Consider the following 19,575-nt stretch of genomic DNA (forward strand, 5'->3'; position numbering starts at 1 on the left):
AACAGGAAGCTTGTGCAGACCCCTCAGCATTGCCGTGATATGTTCAGTATGGAGCCCCACTCACCCTAAGTGTTCTGCGCCAGCTGCAGCCTCCCAACCAGCTGCAAGGGAAGTTTGATGTAGAACACATTGCAGGCACTGACCCACTTGTGTGTGACCGACGCACATGTGACTGCTGATGGGCGTGCCACTTTTGGTGCTGCAAGCGGTGGCGGTGGAGCAGAATGGGGCAGAGAGGGGACAGAACAGTATTTTCATCATGATGATGATGATGATGAAGAAGAAAGCACTGAATAGTTGTGGGCTTCTGTGTGTGTTTCACCACAGTTGCTTGCTCTGGCAAGTTATCCTCAAGACGGACTGAATCACCCAACATAAATTTTTTACTCAGCACCAATATTTATTTCAGATACTATAGTTTTTGTATGTGTTCGTGTTCCACAAGCTGCATAGTAGCCTCCTGATATCTGTCACTGCATCTGCAGTCCGGTTGATGTCAGGTCACACGGCGCAAGGCTGAAAATTGTGGCCTTTTCTTTTCTTTTTACTGCCACTGGACTTCTCAGTGCAATCTTGTGAGTATTTGTGCTGGCACAGCAGCTCCTTGGATTGTGCCATAAGTCTCTGTAATAGTGTGGAATAACCCATGACAGCTGCTGAGTTGTAAACACCAACTTGTCCTAGAGAAGACTTGTAAGAAAAAATGACCCTGCAATGAGATCACCATGTACTTCTAGGTTGTTTCCTGCTTGTTGCATAGTTAAATACACAGGGAACAGCCCTCCTGTTACATGGCAGGCTCTCCTTTAGAGGGTGGGCAGCGATTCAGTTGAGAGACGGGAAAATGCTCTTACATGATAGCAGATGCAGAAAGCAGAAATTCTGCTTTAAATCCATTGGGAGTGGGTTTGTGTTGGCTTTCTGAAGTGCTAAGATTCACATTCCAACGAATTCACAGAAATAACGAGTCTGAAAATAAGGATCTGGCTTTATATTTTATCTTTCCCCTTCTTTGCTATTCTGCATATATTTAGTTGCAGTTTCAGTGTTATAGGAGCAAATCTGTATATATATGCTAGATACAGACCATGTCCAAACATATTGCTTCTAGGGCCAGCATCAAGAATAGGCATCATTGGGCAACTGCCAAAGCCACACCACGGTAGAAGGCCCACTCCCAACCTTTGAAGCCTCATAGCCCTGCTGCCTTTCCTTGCTGCCACTGCTTATTCACACCTAACCAAGGTGAGCAGAGCATCCTTTGCTTGCTTTTCATTCTCCCTCTGAGTGACTGTATGGACTGGGGGAAAGGGCAAGTGAATGGGCAGGAGAACAGAAGTAGAGTGGGTGGGTGTACTCAGGGAGGGCCCAAGGGCCCTCCAAAACCTGGAGCAATTGTATACAGTTGAAAAGGGAGCAATGAGGATCCTAGCTGGGTCCCATTATGTGGAGCATATTACTCTATTACATATATTCTCCATTGGCTTCTAATTTGTACCCAGGCACAATTGCAAGTAATGGTACAGACTTTTATAACCATTAATTGCGTTGGGTCCAGGATATCTGAAGGAGCACCTCCTACAATATGCGCCTCCCCTGTCACACAGATTATCAGAGGAGGCCCTGCTCACTATTTCCCCACCTGCCAGGTGGGCAGGGGGGACGGGGACAGGTGGCCATATGCTTTAGGAAAGGACTTTCTCAGGCTTGGGAATTCTCTTCAAAGGAGTCGTAAAAGGAGTGTTTTCCATTGGGGTTATAAAGACACTTAAAATTTCAAATCATGTTTGGAAATATGGGAATTTTAGCTGTCTGGCTACATATGTAGCCCCAGCAAGTAGCAATCTGCTACACACCTACTCCTTGATTTTATTGCAGTTAGGGTTTTTGTGCTTTTAATGCTTGTCACATCTTATTGCCAATCTTACGATATATTAGTTGATATGATTGATATGTGTGTGTTTTTAAAGATTTTTATTGATACAACAAGAAAAAACAAAAAAACACACAAATACCAATTGGTATTTGATTGATATGTTTTATTGCTGTTGCTTTCATTGTGTTATCAAGTTCATTGAGTCATGGATCTGCTCTAGAAACACGGGGTCAAGCTCAGTAAAAATCACTTCCATAAGCAGGGGAAGATGTCTGTGCACAGTTCTGATAGGCTGGCAGCTCTGATGTTAGGAACCCCATCCCTGCAGCAGTTTTACAACTGAATGATAAGGTGATTATGATAAGGACCACCTCTGGCCCACCTCTTCTGCAGCATCAGACACAGACAAATCGCCCTTGGAGCTCAGCTGTGGCCAGCAGCAGAGCTCCGCCCCCCCCAATAGGTGCCAGTACTCACCATGAGGTTGTTACAGCAAGTGCCACACTTTTTAACAACAGAAAAGAGGTGCTGGTACTGCGTACCCTTGAGTTGGCAGCATGTTGAGTTGTAGAGGGCTATCACAAATAAGTGGTCAGGCCATGGGACAGAAGATGGGCCACCTCCCAAGGTTGAAGGGGGAGTCATTGAGGCCAGAGATTTAGGAAACTGGCAGGTGGAGAGCCCTCTCTTCCTTCACAAAGAAATGAGGGAGGGGAAGAAAAAAAACAAAAACCAAGTAGCCTAAGTTAGCTGAGAAATGTACCTGGACCCAATGACAGCATGGCCTTCTAAGCTTCCCTAGTTAGGGCAAGCTAGGAGACTGAGGAGCCAGGTTGGAACCTACTACATATTAGGTAGAGTGAGGTGCCAGATAAGAAGATAAGAAGATCCTGGTGAATCGGGCCAGTAGCTCATCTAGTTCAGCATCCTGTTCTCAAGGTGGCCAGCCAAATGCCTGTGGGAAACCTACAGTAGGATTCATGCACAAAAGCACTCTCCCCTCCTATGGCTTCCAGCAAGCAATTGCTGTGCCTTGGCCTGCCCTGCACCCCTGGAGCCAGGCTTCTGCTCTCAGGCACAGTGGAGGACTCTGTTGCATCGCCAGTGTTGAAATAAGATCTAGCTTCTGCATGTGGAATGTGTGTGTGTGTGTGAGAGAGAGACACCATTTTCTCTTCACAAGATGTTATGGGTGCAACCCTGAAGAGCGCTTTGAGGAGGAAATATTCAACACTCCTGTGAAGGCATGAGAGGTGGAGATGGGTAGCCTAAAGCCCTGAAGGCTTTCTGCGAAGACACAGTTTACCTTAATAAGCTCAGCTCTGTTGAAACATACTTACATATAAGTGTATCCACCCTTGAGCAGCTTCTGTGGAGCTCCTGTGCAGCCAAATGCACCACAAGAACTCAAAGCAATCAATTAATGTTTATTTGAATGAAAGTACATGAAGTGCTTAAATAAATAATAAAGGCACACAGGCTGCCTGAAGCATGAGGGAGAGGCAATATGACAATGGAAACTGCGTTCAAATCACTGGGGGTCAGTATCTCTGTCAATTAAGAAGTCCCTGTCAACTATGTCTGTCAAGCTGGGCTCACCCACAGGATAAAAATGCAGAGTGACAGCTGCTTTTATGTTTTGTTTATATCCTGCCTCAGATGACGATATACTGTGCAACGGAGAGGGGCTGTGTGATGAGTTCTATATGTGGAGTGGGATTCTGGCTACTTCTTATTTTGCCTTGGTTCCAGAACAAAATGTGAAGCAAAATGCTTTGTAGTTCGCACTTCTTCAAATTTTGCAATACAGTTCTCTGACCAAATAATGCATGGATCGGGGGAAGTGCGCATTAAAATGCATATGTTAGGGGAAATAACATCCAAAATGTGTTATATTACAGAAAATGCTTTGCAAAAAATGTATATTGAGGAGAACTGCACACTAAAATGCTGATGAGTTTTCATGAGGGCTTTAAAAACAACAACCTTGTGCTGCATTGTGTTGAACTGAGCTTCAGACTAAAGATTCAAATGAGAAACTGAAACAAACCAAAATGGACAGATTCACTTTTCCCTAGGGAAGGAGCATGATGTGGTGGGAGGTTTAAAAGGAGAGAGAAGGAAGGAAAAACCCTAATGGACACAAAGTTATCTGGATTACAGCCCCTGCCCCCATCTAACATAGTTCATTCATCAGCATGCCTGTGCAAGTATCTGCTTCTACATTGTTCCATGTGTCAGAGGTTAAGCTTGCTTTCTGAAATGCCAAAGTTGCCCTGATTTCCGCTCATTTTGCGCATAGCTAAATTTGTTCCCCCCAGAAGAGGGCACTGCACATATATACAAATATGCCAACACAGCCTAGAACTTATGCAGAATTGCAGAATTCAGCTCAAGGGTTTCAAGCGGGGAGATCCTCTTAAACAAGGCAGAGGAACAGCAAGCAAGAAGGGACATTTCCCTTAGCTGGACTACTTATAAATAGGCACCTAAAAGTGCTCGCCATGATGTGCCAGCCATGTTTCAAGATATCAAATTGTGGAAGAGTAGCTGTGTTAGGGCTGCCACATTTCAGGAAAACTGCCACAAGACACTAGTTTAATTGAATGGGCTATGATGTTTGACAGCTACATACCATGTGGATTTTCTCAAATCACGAAAAAGCTCTCTATATGAGCACCGGTGGTGACATACACCTACTAAAACATAACCTGACAATATGCCACATACACAACTGGCTGGCAGCCTGCATGTTCTATATAGAACCAAAAGGCAGCAAGAGACAAAATCTTGGTCTCTTGAACTTCTCACCTTAACTTGTGATGCAGTCTAATATTTTCCGCTCTATCAAAGCAGCAGCTAGCAGAGGAACTAATCAGAGAGGGTGATAGAGAGTATCTGATATTAAAGAGAGATGACTGATGCATCTGCTGAGTGGAAAGATAGCACAGCTAGTAGCTGGGTAAGTGGCGGCAAAAGAGCTCTAAAAGGATGTTTTAACTCATTTCCTCATCTAGTCAGATGCTTCTGTTATATGGATGCACGACTTGGCAAATTCCTGTTTAACCCAGCTTTGAAAATAGGGCAAGCACGTTGAGCATTGTGTTGGTTGACTTTCTGTGATTCTTTGTGCTGTATCGGGATGGCTTCTAGATGGCATCATCCTCGTTATGCAAGAAGTGGAATTATGAAAGCAGCGAGGCTTTAAGTAAAGGCATGCAGAGGAATTGTCCAATTTCCCATGACACAGTAAACTCTGAAAGGTGGCATATTTTTCACCAAAGCTGTGACCACCAAGCAGCAACCAAGGAGAGGGAGGCCCCCATCCCCTTACCCCTGAGTATTCCTTGTAGGAAGTCTGGAGTGATGTTTCACACTGCAGATACATGACTATTGGCTGATCAGTAGAGTACAATGACTGAATGAACTCAGTGCATCTAATCCTTCACATTATATGCAACCTCTTCACACATCCACATTTCATTGAATGGGTCTGTTCTTTCAGACAACAAGATGGTGGAGGTATAGCTATTGTGGAACGCCACCCCAATCTCTGAGTGGGGTAAGATTCCAGGGGTTCCAGGTGCTTAACCAGGGTTCAGTTTCCTTAGAATGAGGAACAGTGGAGACTGTGGTGTCTTTATGATGTATGGTTTATTCATACATAAATACAACCTGAGCCTATGGTGGAGGGGTTTATGCATCAACACTGCAGGAGGGTCTTGCTTCTCCCATAGCCACAGCTTTAGATTGTATCAGAAATTAGATATGGCTCTCACTCTCTGACTGCTTCTAGCCCCACACTCACACCACACACTGACTATTGTCCTTCCAACACCCAACCAGGAAAGGGAGGGAGCCACTTCCTTTCTTATACTGATGACCCATACCAAGGGGCCATTATGGCCCTTGTCTGGCTAATTCAACAATGGGATCCTCCATTAGATTTTAAATCTTTCTGGATCCAGGAATTGGAAGGGGCTCAAGCATCATACAACCTAACCTTCCCACTCCCCCCCCAACTCACAACACTATAAAGTGCAAGTGGATGAATGTGTGAAAGCCCATTCACATAGAAATAATTAAACTTATGTTGAGGCCATTGATTTACTTCATGGGACTTCACAGAGCCACGTAGCAACATATTTTTCTAGTTACTTCTTGTGCACATGGCTGTGCATCTCATTTTGAGTTAATATTCTGTTTTCTGTTAAGTTTTTTCCTACTCAAATACTCCTTAGGGGCCTTCCTAGGTACTTCCTAATATGCTTCCTAATATCCTCATTTTGGAGACTTCTCCACAATTCACAGTAATTACTTTCCATGACCTTTTTTTTTTAATTAGTTGGAGATAATCCAATTAAAATGTAAAATATGGTTATTATGATTTCCCATTGGCTCAAACCGAGTGTTTGTCTTTCTCTTCATGCATAAGGAAGGGCAGATATTCCAGCAATGTTTATTCAAAGTCACAGTGACATTTTATTCACCACCATACCATTTTATCCTCCTCTGTGTATAATCTAATGATGCGGTTTGCATTTTGGTTTGGAGGGCTAAGACAACTTCTTGGTTTGCTTCTATCTTTAATTTTTTCTGGCAGGCATGAGTCGGTTAGAAGAATAGTGTGTGTGTGTGTGTGTGTGTGTGTGTGTGTATGCTTTTGCTCTTCTACTTAACAGAAGAATAGTTTCTAAAGCTTAAGACTCACTCAGCACAGCAACCAATGGCTCATTTTGTGGCCTTTTGTATTATAATGGGTGCTAGTTTCAGCTGCTACAGAGCAATTTGCAAAATAGCCTGCATCAGGCATGAACACACACACATAGAGCCTTACGGAGCATTCATCCTAATTTGCTTGTGGGGAGGTTATATGACAGTGAGCATTCAGAGAGCCAGTGTGGTGTAGTGGTTAAGAGCGGTAGTCTCGGAATCTGGGGAACCGGGTTCGCGTCTCCGCTCCTCCACATGCAGCTGCTGGGTGACCTTGGGCCGGTCACACTTCTTTGAAGTCTCTCAGCCCCACTCACCTCACAGAGTGTTTGTTGTGGGGAGGAAGGGAAAGGAGATTGTTAGCCGCTTTGAGACTCCTTAAAGGGAGTGAAAGGCGGGATATCAAATCCAAACTCTTCTTCTGATTTGCCTACAGTCAGTGGCGTAGCGTGGGGGGTGCAAGGGGTGCCAGCCGCACCGGGCGCAACATTTTTGGGGGCGCACTCGGAGCTCTCTGCCCCTACCTGGTCCTGGCTCACTCTCTCTCTCACAGTGCTGGCTGTGCAAATCTGATCCGAGCTGCCGGGTCGCCGCCCACTGTGGAGGGGGAGGGTGCCAGGCGTGCATTGCGGAGCGGAGAGAGAGCGAGGGAGGGACTATCTGGGGGAGGGAAAATGCAGCGGCCGCCCAGCGCAGAGCTGAGCGCAGGAGAGAACTACATCCGACCAGCCCAGTTTTGGAGGGAAGGTGTTAGTTGCGGCGGAGCCCTGGCGCCCCGGGAGGCTGGCCGGGCCGGTAATGGGGCTGGCCGGTGGCGCCGCTGCCATCCTGCGGACAAAAGGGCTGCCGCCCCCGGCCGAGCCCCCCCCCCCCGCGAAACCAGGAGCAGCTCTCTGGTGCTCGAGGGCTTCGCAGGCCCTTCATCTCCCCTCCATTGGCGCCTCAGCCCCCAGCCCTGCCTGCGCGGCTCCTGCGTCTGGGGGCGCGCTCGCGCGGATGGGGTGCCGCTCCCCGCTTGCAAATGGTGCCCGTAAAGTCACATCAGAGACGCCCCCGGGACCCAGTTGCTGCCTTCTTCCCCGCCATGTGATTAAGCCTCGCACTACTTTGTGGCAGTGGTGTAGCGTGGGGGGTGCAGGGGGGGCCGGCCGCACCGGCCGCAACATCTGGGGGTTAGGGTTAGGGGGCGCAAATCCACGGGTTAGGGGGCGCAAATTACTTGCCTTGCCCCGGGTGCTGACAACCCACGCTACGCCACTGCCTACAGTATGTTTAATATGTCTTCCCAAGAATCATTCATTCATTCCATACCGTTCCATGCATTTCCCTGTCACTTTCCTTCCTGCAGAAAGCTCTGTTTCTTTTATAAAGTGTGCTGGGGTGACACAGCACCAGTTTCCTGGTATGTGCCTGAATCTCTCTCATAAAATACTAGCAGTCTGAGTGCACTGATGATTTTTCAGAAACCAATTACATTTGTTATAGGGAATGAAGTTTTCTGTGCTATGAAGGTGAATGTTTTGTGTGGAACTTAGAACAAAATCCTGTTGAGTTTAGCCAATGGCAATGGTGCCCACCTGAGAGGTGTTGGAGCTGAGCTTTGGTGAGCTCCAGCTGGGGGGCGGGGAGCCCTGAGTTTAGCTATGACTGAGTAACCAAATTATGAAACAAAAATCCAAAATGTGAATGAAATCAGTTTTTCCTATTTGGCAAAAATGTTTGCACTTTCCCCTTTCCTTCTAGCTTTTGAAAAATCTCTTATATGGTTAATTTTGAAGTTCAGCAGTGAACTCCCAACCTATGCAAAGCCAGCATGGCAGCAGAAGTCTAAATTAGAATGTTAGCATCTTCACTAGAATACTAGCTTTCCACAAAAGGCACACACCCAGAGATGTGATTCTTCATCTTGTTTGATGTTGCACCTTCCCTTTCAAAACAAGGCTTTTTGAGCAGGTGGTGGTGCCACATGCTTCCTTTGGACAGACATAGAGTCTTGAGTTCCATCACTGGAACCTGGTAAAAGGACATACACTTCATTTAAATAACACAGAGCCCAGGCATCTGACTACCAGAACTTCATAAAACTCACAGTCCTGCCACAGAAAAACCCACCCCCCTCAAATGTTCTTCTTATTGTTAAATAGGGTTGCCATATTTGAAGCAGTGAGCTTTTTTTGACAAAATTGTTCAGCTTCTTTGGGGGGAGGGGCAAAGGTTTGAGCAAAAATGACACTGCCAACATGGGATTTTCCCAGACAATTTGCCAATTTCCACCCGAACACTGCTGCCAACTACAGTATTCCGGATATGTCTGGGAAATTCCAGATGTATGGCAACCCTAATTGTTAAGCAATTCAAATAAGAAGCAGATCCTGATCTTACCTTCTGCCTAGCCTCTAAATAATGATATATATTCTACTACTTTGGGCTCTGAAATCAAGTCTGTTCCAACAATCTTACAGCATAAATCACACAACACACACACACACACAGAGAGAGAGAGAGAGAGAGAGAGAGAGAGAGAGAGAGAATGGAGATGAAGACGCTTGTTTTGCGGCAGCAATAGCAGCTGCTTATTTTCAGGCAGCATCGCTTGAGAGCTTCTCACATTCTCTTTCTCCCACCTCTCCCCAAATGTTCAGCCTGCTGTGTTCAGGCTTGGTGTTTACAGTTCAGGGCTATGGAGGAGGAGGAAATATTTTGCCTATTGTTCAGTGACGTCAATGGCTTAGCTCCCAGTCACTTGAGGGACTCTGGTGCTTAGCAAATGTCAGAACAGTGCTGCTACAGCATGTGCCTCCCAAGCGCCTGCTTCTTGCAGCATATCTTTCAGAGGCCTCAGCCTGGATCGAACTGGCGTGTGTGAGGGAAGAGGTATGGAAATGGCACATTTTAAGTTTGTTAGCTTTGGAGCAGATATTATTTCCTGGCCTGTGGCATTAGGGGTGGGGGGGAGTGCTTCTAGGCAGTTTTCTATCCAGTGCCATAGTGACACTCTTTTCCAAAGTCTTTTTTTCATATTATTCTAGAGAGAAAAGTATAGTGAATTTCATAATTAGAAGCAGCTACTTATGAGGTGGAACTGTATTCATTGTTTCACAGCTGTGAGCAGATGGCCTTCATTGGTTGTTGTTCTTTTGTGACCTTCCCTCAGCTCTCTCTTTCTCTTCCCACTCCCTGGCCCAGAAGTAAAATTCTGAAGGTGGAAAAATACCTATATGTTAAAATGTAAGCAATATTGCTTCTTGGTATTAGTGCAAGTCATGGCAGTAGAAGGTTAAACTGAAGTGCCATTGTTGCATTTATGTATTACAAAAAAGCATTTGTAAAAAAGAAAGAAAGAAGTGTTTTGAAAAAAAATTCTGCAGGGACAGCATATTGATTTTATTAATTTGGAAAGCACGTACCCTACCCTGCCTCACTCAGGGATACTTCCAACTATTAAAAAGAAAACAGTCCCATAAAACAAAATCTAGTATGTATATCCACCTCAGTTAGGTGCACCAATAGGAAATGGGTCCTGTAGATGGAGATTCCCAGATTGCTTTCTATAGGTCTGTGTCAAATTGTTAAGAGTTGTGCTTAAGGCTGTGATACGAAGCTCACTTGCTTGGAATGCTGCTCCCTTGAAATCAGTGAGATTTCACTTCCAAGTTTATGTGGTTCGAACTGGGTCTGGTGAAGGCACAAGAATATGAATGTGATTTCTGGGAGGAACTTTCATCAAGGTCAGAGGAACTCGAGAACAAGCTTCCCATGTTGTCCATGCCTGAGGTAAGTTTGAGCACTTTTGGTTCTGCTGTGTTCCCATGATTAGATCCTTTGATCTGCACAAGGGTGGGGTGGGGGGTAGAATCGAGCTCAAATGCAAGACATCAAGAGGCAGAGACAGCCAGCTGCCCTAGGTGACTGATTTGAGACAAAACAAATGGTATTTACCTATGTATCTTTATATGTTTTTAGTGGAGTATGGATTTGGATTTTCTCCCTTGGGTGCGCGCGCTCTCTCTCTCTCTCTCTCTTACTGGACCTATAACATGTACAGCAATAATGTCTAAATCTGTTTGTCTCATATTGCATTTGTAAGCTGAGGCAGCGTATCTGGCGCTGTCCCTTCTGCAGAATGGCAATTGTCAGCCAGGAGAGACTAACTGTAGGGTCAAAGTAGAAAAATGAACTTGGCTAAGCAAGCCATCGTCCTGGCTTTGACTAATTATCCTGCCGCTGCTCTGTGTGGAAAAGGAAGTCAGCTAGGGTCACCGGGTAAGATCCAGCACATAATCAAGTCTTGTTCAGGGCAAGGAAGCAGGAGAGAGATAATGCTGAGAAGATGCAGCCTGAAAAGTGGACCAGAGAGGGCTGATTTCACAAAATCTGAATACTGCTCAGAATCCTTCTAGGTTTTTCTTTCTCATTTGCACTAGCTTTTGCCTCACAAGGACAGTCAAGGCTTTATTTTGTTTCCCGCCACCTGCCTTATCTTAATTCTCCTTGTTAAGGGCTGAATTAATTTTCCATAGTTTTCTGCTGTGTTTGGTTTACAACAGGGGAGTGGGGACCAGTTGGACTCCAGCTCCCATCACCCCTTGGCATTGGTCATGCTGGCTGGGGCTGATGGGAGTTGGAGTCCCACAACAATTTCTCTATACCTGGTTTACAATAATAATTTCAGAATGGCAAAAGACTGCATTATGGAATGTTGCATGTAAATATTTCTAAAGCGCCTTTCAGACTGCACCATATTTAGGAAAAATTAGACTACTCCAGTTTCTTCCTTGCATTTTGTATCGTCTCTCTCTCTCTCTCTCTCTCCCTCCCTCTCTCTCTGTCTACATGTATTTTAAATGTGCTTGATATATGATGTTGGTGGCTGCTGCTTTCAGAAAAAACAGCAGCAGCAAAATAGGGTTGTTATGATAGAAAGTTCCTACTTGCCTCACAGTAACAACCTGTGAGCTTGTCTAAATAAGCCTATTATTTCACAATGGGTTACAGAACTACAAGTCTTATTATAAGACCTACTGTGTACCAGAATTGGCAAGGGGGACTGTCCTTTCCCAATAAGCATTCTCAACTGGGAACAAATCATCACTCTGTGTACATATGCAATAGTGTCTTTCTGCAAAAGATTTATATCCCACCAATGCATTAACATGGCTTAGAACAGCTAACACCAGTTGAAATACGACGATCTCATCATAAAACAACAGCACAAACACACACACACACACACACACACACACAATGAACATGCACAATATAAGAACTAAGACAGGCTCAGCAGATAAAAGCCCTAAACAGGCTTGAAAAAAACTTACTGGAACAGGAAAGTTTTCATAAAATGGCAGGAAATGGCAAGGGAAGGAGTCAAGCAAACCTTGCAAAGTAAGCTACTTCATAACTTGGATGCAGCCACCAAGAAGGCTCCTTCTCTTGTCCCAACCAGCCATGCCTCTGCCACAGTTGGGACAGCTAATAGGGTCCCCTAGGTCTTAAGAAGCAGTCATGTATTAAAGCAATATTGGAGGAGGTGATTCCTGTATAAGGGCTAATTCATCCCATCTTGTGTTATTTTTGTGGTGCAAGCAATGAAATTTAGAGGCTATAAGCTAGGGCTGAAGAACCTGTGGCCCTTCAGAAGACTGCAACCATAGGCGCCGACTCCATGGGGCCTGAGGGGGCCCGAGCCTCCTCAAAAATTCGTTTGGGGGGGCTCCGCCCCCCCAATAATTTAAGAAAATTATTAGTTATATTATGCTTTGTAAAATCACAAAATTATGTTGGTATTTTTTATTTTCCTTGTTTGACGATAGTTACCTTTTAAAATACATTCAGTAATGAGTTAAAACAAAGCCACTCCTGATCTAGAGAGGGGGTGGGGTTGCGGGCTCTCGACCCATCAACAATCTCGCGGGGCTGGCATCAGCCCCGCGAGAAGCGGGGATTCCCCCTAGCTCATTAATATTCACCGCCCACGGCGGCAGCCAATCGGCTGCAGCAAAGGGCGGGCCCTCACAGGTTCACTTAAGGTCGGGGCAGCCCGGGGCTCGCCCCTTTCGTTCCCCCAGCAGCAGCGGTTTGGAGGTCTTGGGCCCCCCCAATATTTTTTATAAGTCGGCGCCCCTGACTGCAACTCATATCATCCCTAACTATTGACCACAGTCCTGCTGTAGAAGGCCACAGTCCTGCTGCAGACAAAGAAGAACAGAAGGGAGAAATCACTCGTTCATACCGTCAGTTACATTACCACTTACCCTTTTGGTTTACCAGGAATGAAGTATGTATAGCAAACTAGATGGGTCAATGTTGTATGGTGGGAGAAAAAAATGAACAATGCAAAGTGGGAATGCTCTATTCCCAAAGTTTTTTCTAAATGAACCCATCCCACCCTCACACCCCCAGTAAAAATATATTTTAATTTTTTTTAAAAAAATGTCCAATAGCACTTTAGAGACCAACTAAGTTTGGTCTTGGTATGAGCTTTCGTGTGCATGCACACTTCTTCAGATACACAATGAAGAAGTGTGCATGCACACAAAAGCTCATACCAAGAACAAACTTAGTTGATCTCTAAGGTGCTACTGGAGAATTTTTTTATTTTTTAAATATATTTCTACTGCATCAGACCAACATGGCTACCTACCTGAATCTACCCCCAGTAAAGATAGACAAGCTAATACAGACAGAGAAGTATATGTAGTTGGTTACCATATTTTTCGCTCTATAGGACACACTTTTTCCCATCCCAAAATTAAGGGGAAATGTGTGTGCGTCCTATAGAGCGAATGCAGGCTGCGCGGCTAAGCCCAAAGCCAGAACAGGGAGACGGTCTTGCTGTTCTAGCTTGGGGATGGCTGCGCAAAGCCTCTGCAGGGCAGCGGGGTGCCTTCACCCTGCTGCCCTGCGGAGGCTACAAAGGCTGTCCCCGAAGCCTCAAGCCTTTGGAATGCAGTGGGAACTTCCACTGCGCTCCGAAGGCTTTGGGTGAAAGCACCTTGTTTTAGAGGGGGAGAACAAAAAATAAATAAATTTTTCCCCTGTTCTCCCCCTCCTATGGTTCGGTGCGTCCTATGGTCCGGTGTGTCCTATAGAGTGAAAAATACAGTATATGGCAGATCTTGATTTGAATGGCAGGGGGAGAATTTGTTATCAAGTTGCTAAGGGTGTCTGATGAGTCAGAAAGAAAACAGGGCCTCATACTTCTTTAACTTATGGTTAAGCCAGATTTCCTCAAACTCGGCCTTCCAGATGTTTTGAGACTACAATTTCCACCATCCCTGACCACTGGTTCTGCTAGCTAGGGATCATGGGAGTTGTAGGCCAAAAACATCTGGGGGGCTGAGGTTGAGGAAGCCTGCGTTAAGCAATGGCGTCCTGCTATCTCATTCTTCTGAAGAGGTAGCCAAGGAGGTGCCCGCCAGAGGTTGTGGCCAATGGTCGGATATGATGGGAATCATAATCCAAAACATTTGGAGGGCACCAAGTTGGCTAATCTGCTTCAAAGTTTTGCAAGTGTAGCATTCAGCTGCTGCATCCATGCAAGGGGTGACCGCCTGTTCCAGTATACTAGGACTTCCCAATTACCAAATCCAGTCCACAGGCAGTTAAGCATGCAGAGAGATAGAGCTACAGATCTTGGCTGGATTGGGACTTGCATCAGGATGGAGAGCAAAGCCATGTCTAGAGGCAGAAGCCATTCCAGGCCACACTCTTAGTTGAATGTCCAACCAAAAGGGGATGGAACAAGGACAGAGGAAAGCAGCGGGTAGAATAGTGTGGGAAGGAGAAGAAAGCAGGCTTTGACCAAGATCAGGAAGCCATGGAGGCATGTTTCCCATCTTGGAATCACACCCATTTGTATAAGATAATTTGAAGTCTATTTCAGACAGCTGTTGAGTGCGCGGGACTGTTGGCTAGCTCACAGCTTGGTGGAGATCCTACAGTGGTGCTGACTGTAGGACTTGAGGCCTCTACATGGTGATTTTGGGGACAGCCACTAACATTTACACAACCCAGGCTATCCCAAAAACAGCCTCCATAACTGCAGAAGTCACAGCAGCCACATGTTTGGGTCACACATGGAAGCCCTGGTTTGTGTTACTAATGCCTCCATGCTGTCTCCACCAGGCTGCAAACCTACTAGCAGCCCTTGCTCCCACCCTAATTCCCATGACCACTTTTGTAGAGCCAGTGGGTGTCTGAACCAAGCCTTAGTCTTTCCATCGTTGCTAAATAATGTAATGAGTTGCAAATTAGTCATTGGGAGGCACGTCATACATTTATTTTTCACTGGTATTCCTCTGTCTCCAGCATTCTGCTGTACATTTTCTCAATCTTGTCTCTTCCGAAGAGGACCACGACAAGGCCTTCTTTATTTCCTCTTCATGACTACTCAATGCTCTCATTAAAATATGTCAAACATTAATCAGATGTTAAGTACAGGAAGGAAGCTTGTCATCACTCACAGAAACAATGAATTGTATCCAGGGGCCTGATAACAGTCCTCTCTTCACACAATATAAATAACCAGACACTTGGTTTCTCCAGCAGGGGCTGCAGATATATGGATGTGTTTGAAATCTGTCGACATGATGATGATTGACTGTGTGAAGCCTATGAACAAAATGTTGCTATAATTTAATTGGAGAAAAGATTGGGAGCCAGTTCTGGCCCAAAAGAGTGGGAGGTTGTAGTATATTGCTGTAAAGACTGAAAAGGGGAGAAGGAGATGAGCTTCGCAGCCACTGTCCTCTCTGGTTTTCTTAGTTGCCTTGGCTGCATACACACTAACCAAATGTAGCTTGTTATTTTTCCCCCAATCCAAAATTGTTTGTCCTCAACATGCTGCTTTCAATCTAGATTGATCCTAGATCCTACTGTCCACAAGGTTGGGTGTGGTTACTTGATATGCATTTGAAAACGCTCCCCTTTTCCTCCCTGCAAATGTCCTAGGTGAATGAAGAAGGAAGTGGTGATTGTGACCTTGGTATATGCCCACCCACTATGTCATTGAGCAGATGTGGACCAATGGTGGCCCATTGCCAGGACCACCAACATCTGTTTCCAAATAGGCACACTGCAGGGTATTGCAGCATCAATCTGCAATGAGCTTTTATTTTCAGAACGAAACCATTTTCTCAAGAAGCTCTTTTTAGGCTAAAACATATGCAGTAGATGTAGATTGTGGGTGGCCTAAAAAAAGAACTACTCAGTCTCCATTGATTCTGGAATAAAATGTTGTGTGTATGCAGCCTTAATCTTTATTTTGCCCCTTTGGATAACTTATACTACTGTACTACTGTTTTACTTTTAATGTTGTAATTTTTTGTGGTTTATTTTTAGCAATTTTTATTATGTTGCATCTACTTGCAGAAAAATTGGGTTGTTAAGGGCATCACATTTGATCAGGAAACTTTGGGCTTCTCCAGAGCACCTGTTTATTAAGCATTCATCCCAATACTGAAAATGTAGGTTTTCACAATTAAGGTGGATTGAAGCATTCTGTCACAACAAATCCACAAAAAATGCAGTTAGGAAAGTGACAGTGAATGTGCTGAAAAGTGCAGGTTAAAAATTTGATTAACAGGAAGACTGATAACCTCTGTGCAAGCAAATTAGGGTAAATGCTCACCTCCTGCAAATTCCCAGTAAAAAAACAAACATCATTTATACGTTTTCCCCAGTGGAGAACTTGAAGCTTCAGATGAATCAGGGCAAAAGCATACACACAGAGAGAGGATAAATAAAGGAACCAGGTACAAAGTGTGTGGTGTGATGGTTAGAGTGTCAGACTAAGTTCAAACCCACACTCTGTCAATCATGCACACTGGGTCTCTCAGTTCAATCTACATCACAAGGTTGTTGTGAGGATAAAATGGAGACTGAAGGAGAACCAGGTGTGCTACATTGGAAGAAAGGTGGGGTATAAATGCAATAATAAATAAACAGAATACCACAAAGAGCCACCAAGTTTATACAAGGCTCAGTTATTCATTTCCCTAGTGGATACGCATTCAGTAAAATAAGCATTTTGTTGTTGGCATCCATCTGTCTTGAGGCACAATGGAGTTACAGTGCCTGCTGTGACTGTAGAGACTGATACAGGAGAGACATGTTTTATTGCAGCTGGGGCAGATGAAGGTGTCCAGTTTTGCTGCTACAGGTGCACCAAGGTGTTTCTTCTCTCTGTGCTCCTCCCAATGGTCATTCCTCCTCTGGTCACTGCTGTGGATACATGACTTGACTGCCTGTCTCCAGGCACTGCAGCTGCCTGTGAGGAATTTCCACCAAGTGGGGTTTATGTTGCCAGCCTTCATGGCATTGGAATTGACATGAGAATTCAGCCATGAGAAAATGCAAGCATTTGCAGTGGGACTCACAGCAATAGTTTAGCTGTAAACCCCCTGGTAAAAATGTTGTGTAAACACATCTCCCGTGTACATAACATAACATTGCAATGCAGCCACCTGCCACCTTTGAGATGGAACAACATGCAGCCTCTCTGTGCGTCTCTTGCTCCTGTGCGTGTAAGTTATCAGATGTGGAATGAATATTGATTTGCAAAGCGGAGGTGGGCCGACAAGTAGGCTGCAATTATTCTAATTGGAAGATAGAGTTAGACTTAAGCTTGCAAGGAAGAAGCAGACTTTTAATTTTCTTCCTCCCACTTTAAAAAACAGAATTGCAAAAGGCACTGGATATTGTTTCAAGCAAGCCCACTGGCCAAGGTAACACATGCAAAAATGGGAATGAAAGGCTTTGTGTCAGATGCCACACCAAAGCAGGCATCTGCTGCACATGCAGCATTTAATGCAAGATCTAGAGCACGTCCCACCAGAGGAAAATAGTGCTCATGTTAAGTGTCCTCTAAAAGACAAAGTCTCCCTGAAAGCTAAATAAAAAAATTCCTTCCAGTAGCACCTTAAAGACCAACTGAGTTAGTTCTAGGTATGAGCTTTCGTGTGCATGCACACTTCTTCAGATACCAAGTGTGCATGCACACGAAAGATACCAAGTGTGCATGCACACTTCTTCAGATACCAAGTGTGCATGCACACGAAAGCTCATACCTAGAACTAACTCAGTTGGTCTTTAAGGTGCTACTGGAAGGAATTTTTTTATTTTGTTTTGACCATGGCAGACCAACACGGCTACCTATCTGTCCCTGAAAGCTGTTATAAAAGTTCCATATAATTTGCATCACAGCTCAACCATCCCTCCTCATTTGAATAGATGGATTAGAAGCACATTTTCTGTTCCTGAAGTGCTTTGAGACAAAGTTTCGTTCTAGGTGTCAGGAGCATTGATTCAGCTTTCTACATGTCTGTAAGCTGTGCCGGGACCTAGAACTGATCTCTGCTAGTTATCATAGGAAGCTGCCTTATACAAAGTCAGTCCAACAATCTGTCTAGCTCAGTTCTGTCAACACTGACTGGCAGTGTTTCTCCAGGGTTTCAAGCAGGCATCTTTCCCAGCCGTGCCTGGAGATGTTAGGGATTGAACCTGCAGCCTTCTGTATGCAAAGCAGATCCTCCACCACTAAACCAGGGGCCTTCCCCAATACAGGAAATTAGGGTTTAGCACAGAAATGGGGAACCTGTAGCCTCTAGATATTGTTAGACTTCAGTTCCCATTAGAACTAAGCAGGATGGCCAATATTCAGGTGAGGCAATGGATGTGCTGGGCCAATGTCTTGCCTTGATAATGGACTGGATGAGAGCCAACAAACTGAAGCTCAGTCTGGATCAGACTAAGCACTGCTATTGGGTGGTTCCACAGGCCAGATGGCTGGGAGGTTGCCTTCTCTTGTTGAGGTTATACTCCCTCTGAAGGAGCAGGGGCATAACTTGGGGGTAACCCTGGATCCTCTGCTGTCACTTGAGGTCTGGGTGGTCTTCATGGTGCAGAGTGCCTTCCATCAGCTTCAGATGGTGCCCAGCTGCACCCCTATGTCCTGGACAGGGATAGCCTAACTTCTGTTGTCTATGCTCTGGTAACATCTAGGCTGGATTAGTGAAACATGTTATATGTAGGGCTGCCTGATGGTTCAGAAGCTTCAGCTGGTGCAGAACTTCTGCTAAATCAGTGAGATCTCACCTGCCTATCCTGGCCTTCAAAATGACCCACAAGGAAATGTAGTGCATCTTTTCCAATGGGCACAAGATGGAATGGAAGCTTATCTACACCTAAAAAAATCAGGAGTTACAATTATGCATTCATGTATTTGTCAGTATGTCAGGGTACAGGGCACACAGAGATGTTTGGCTGAAGATGGTATACATATGATTCCTTTGTTCTTCAGCACATCTTTAGTATGCATTATCCTGTTCCAAATGTATGCATAGGCAATAGCAGTGAAGTACAACAAGCATCATGTAAGACTATTGTGGGAATAAAATTTGGGGCAGTATACTGACGTCCAGTTCTTTCCTGCCGTTTTCATGAGGGAATCATGGTGCATGCATGTGCAAAAAGAGTGGGAATAGTGATGCTGTCTGATGATGTTCATTATTGTGTCACTGGTGTGGATGAAATTTAGCATGACATGCAGGTATATTCGTCCAAAAGCCACAGTTCCATAAAAGAAAGGTTATTGCAGTGTAGAAGGAACATTAGAAAACGTGACAGAAGAGCTAACGTTATAATCAAGAAATCTAATGCAATATTCCCCACACGTGAATCCACCCCTAGGGTTATTAAATGGCTTCCTTGTTTTAAAAATGTTCTCCACGGAGATCAAGAAATCCATTTGATGTACAGGGTGCCCTGTTGATAAGAGCTTTAGGTAGGGGTATCTGAATGCAGTTCACAAAGTGATTTGTAAACTGGTATAGTGATGGAAACTGCTGCCACCAAACCATTTCCTGAAGATATTTGCCAATCTTGTTCAGGCTTGACTAGAAGGGTCCTTATTTTAAATATGTCTAAGTATCTGATTAAGAAGACGCTGAGTCCATGGGCCTCTATGGCATTAGAGATTTCAAATG

General features: G+C 44.8%; 1 protein-coding gene across 1 annotated transcript in view; it reads left to right on the forward strand.

The window, feature by feature from the left end:
• The first annotated feature begins 9,493 nt into the window (after positions 1-9,493).
• PDE7B (phosphodiesterase 7B) overlaps positions 9,494-19,575 on the forward strand; it is a 170,719-nt gene continuing 160,637 nt past the window's right edge. Inside the window, exon 1 of the mRNA XM_081855342.1 lies at positions 9,494-10,363. Within this exon, the coding sequence (XP_081711468.1) occupies positions 10,247-10,363 (117 nt within the window). The 5' untranslated portion in view covers positions 9,494-10,246. The remainder of the gene's footprint in view (positions 10,364-19,575) is intronic.

Source organism: Podarcis erhardii (genome assembly GCF_964252035.2).
Source record: "Podarcis erhardii genome assembly, chromosome: 3".
Classification (NCBI taxonomy): Eukaryota; Metazoa; Chordata; class Lepidosauria; order Squamata; family Lacertidae; genus Podarcis; species Podarcis erhardii.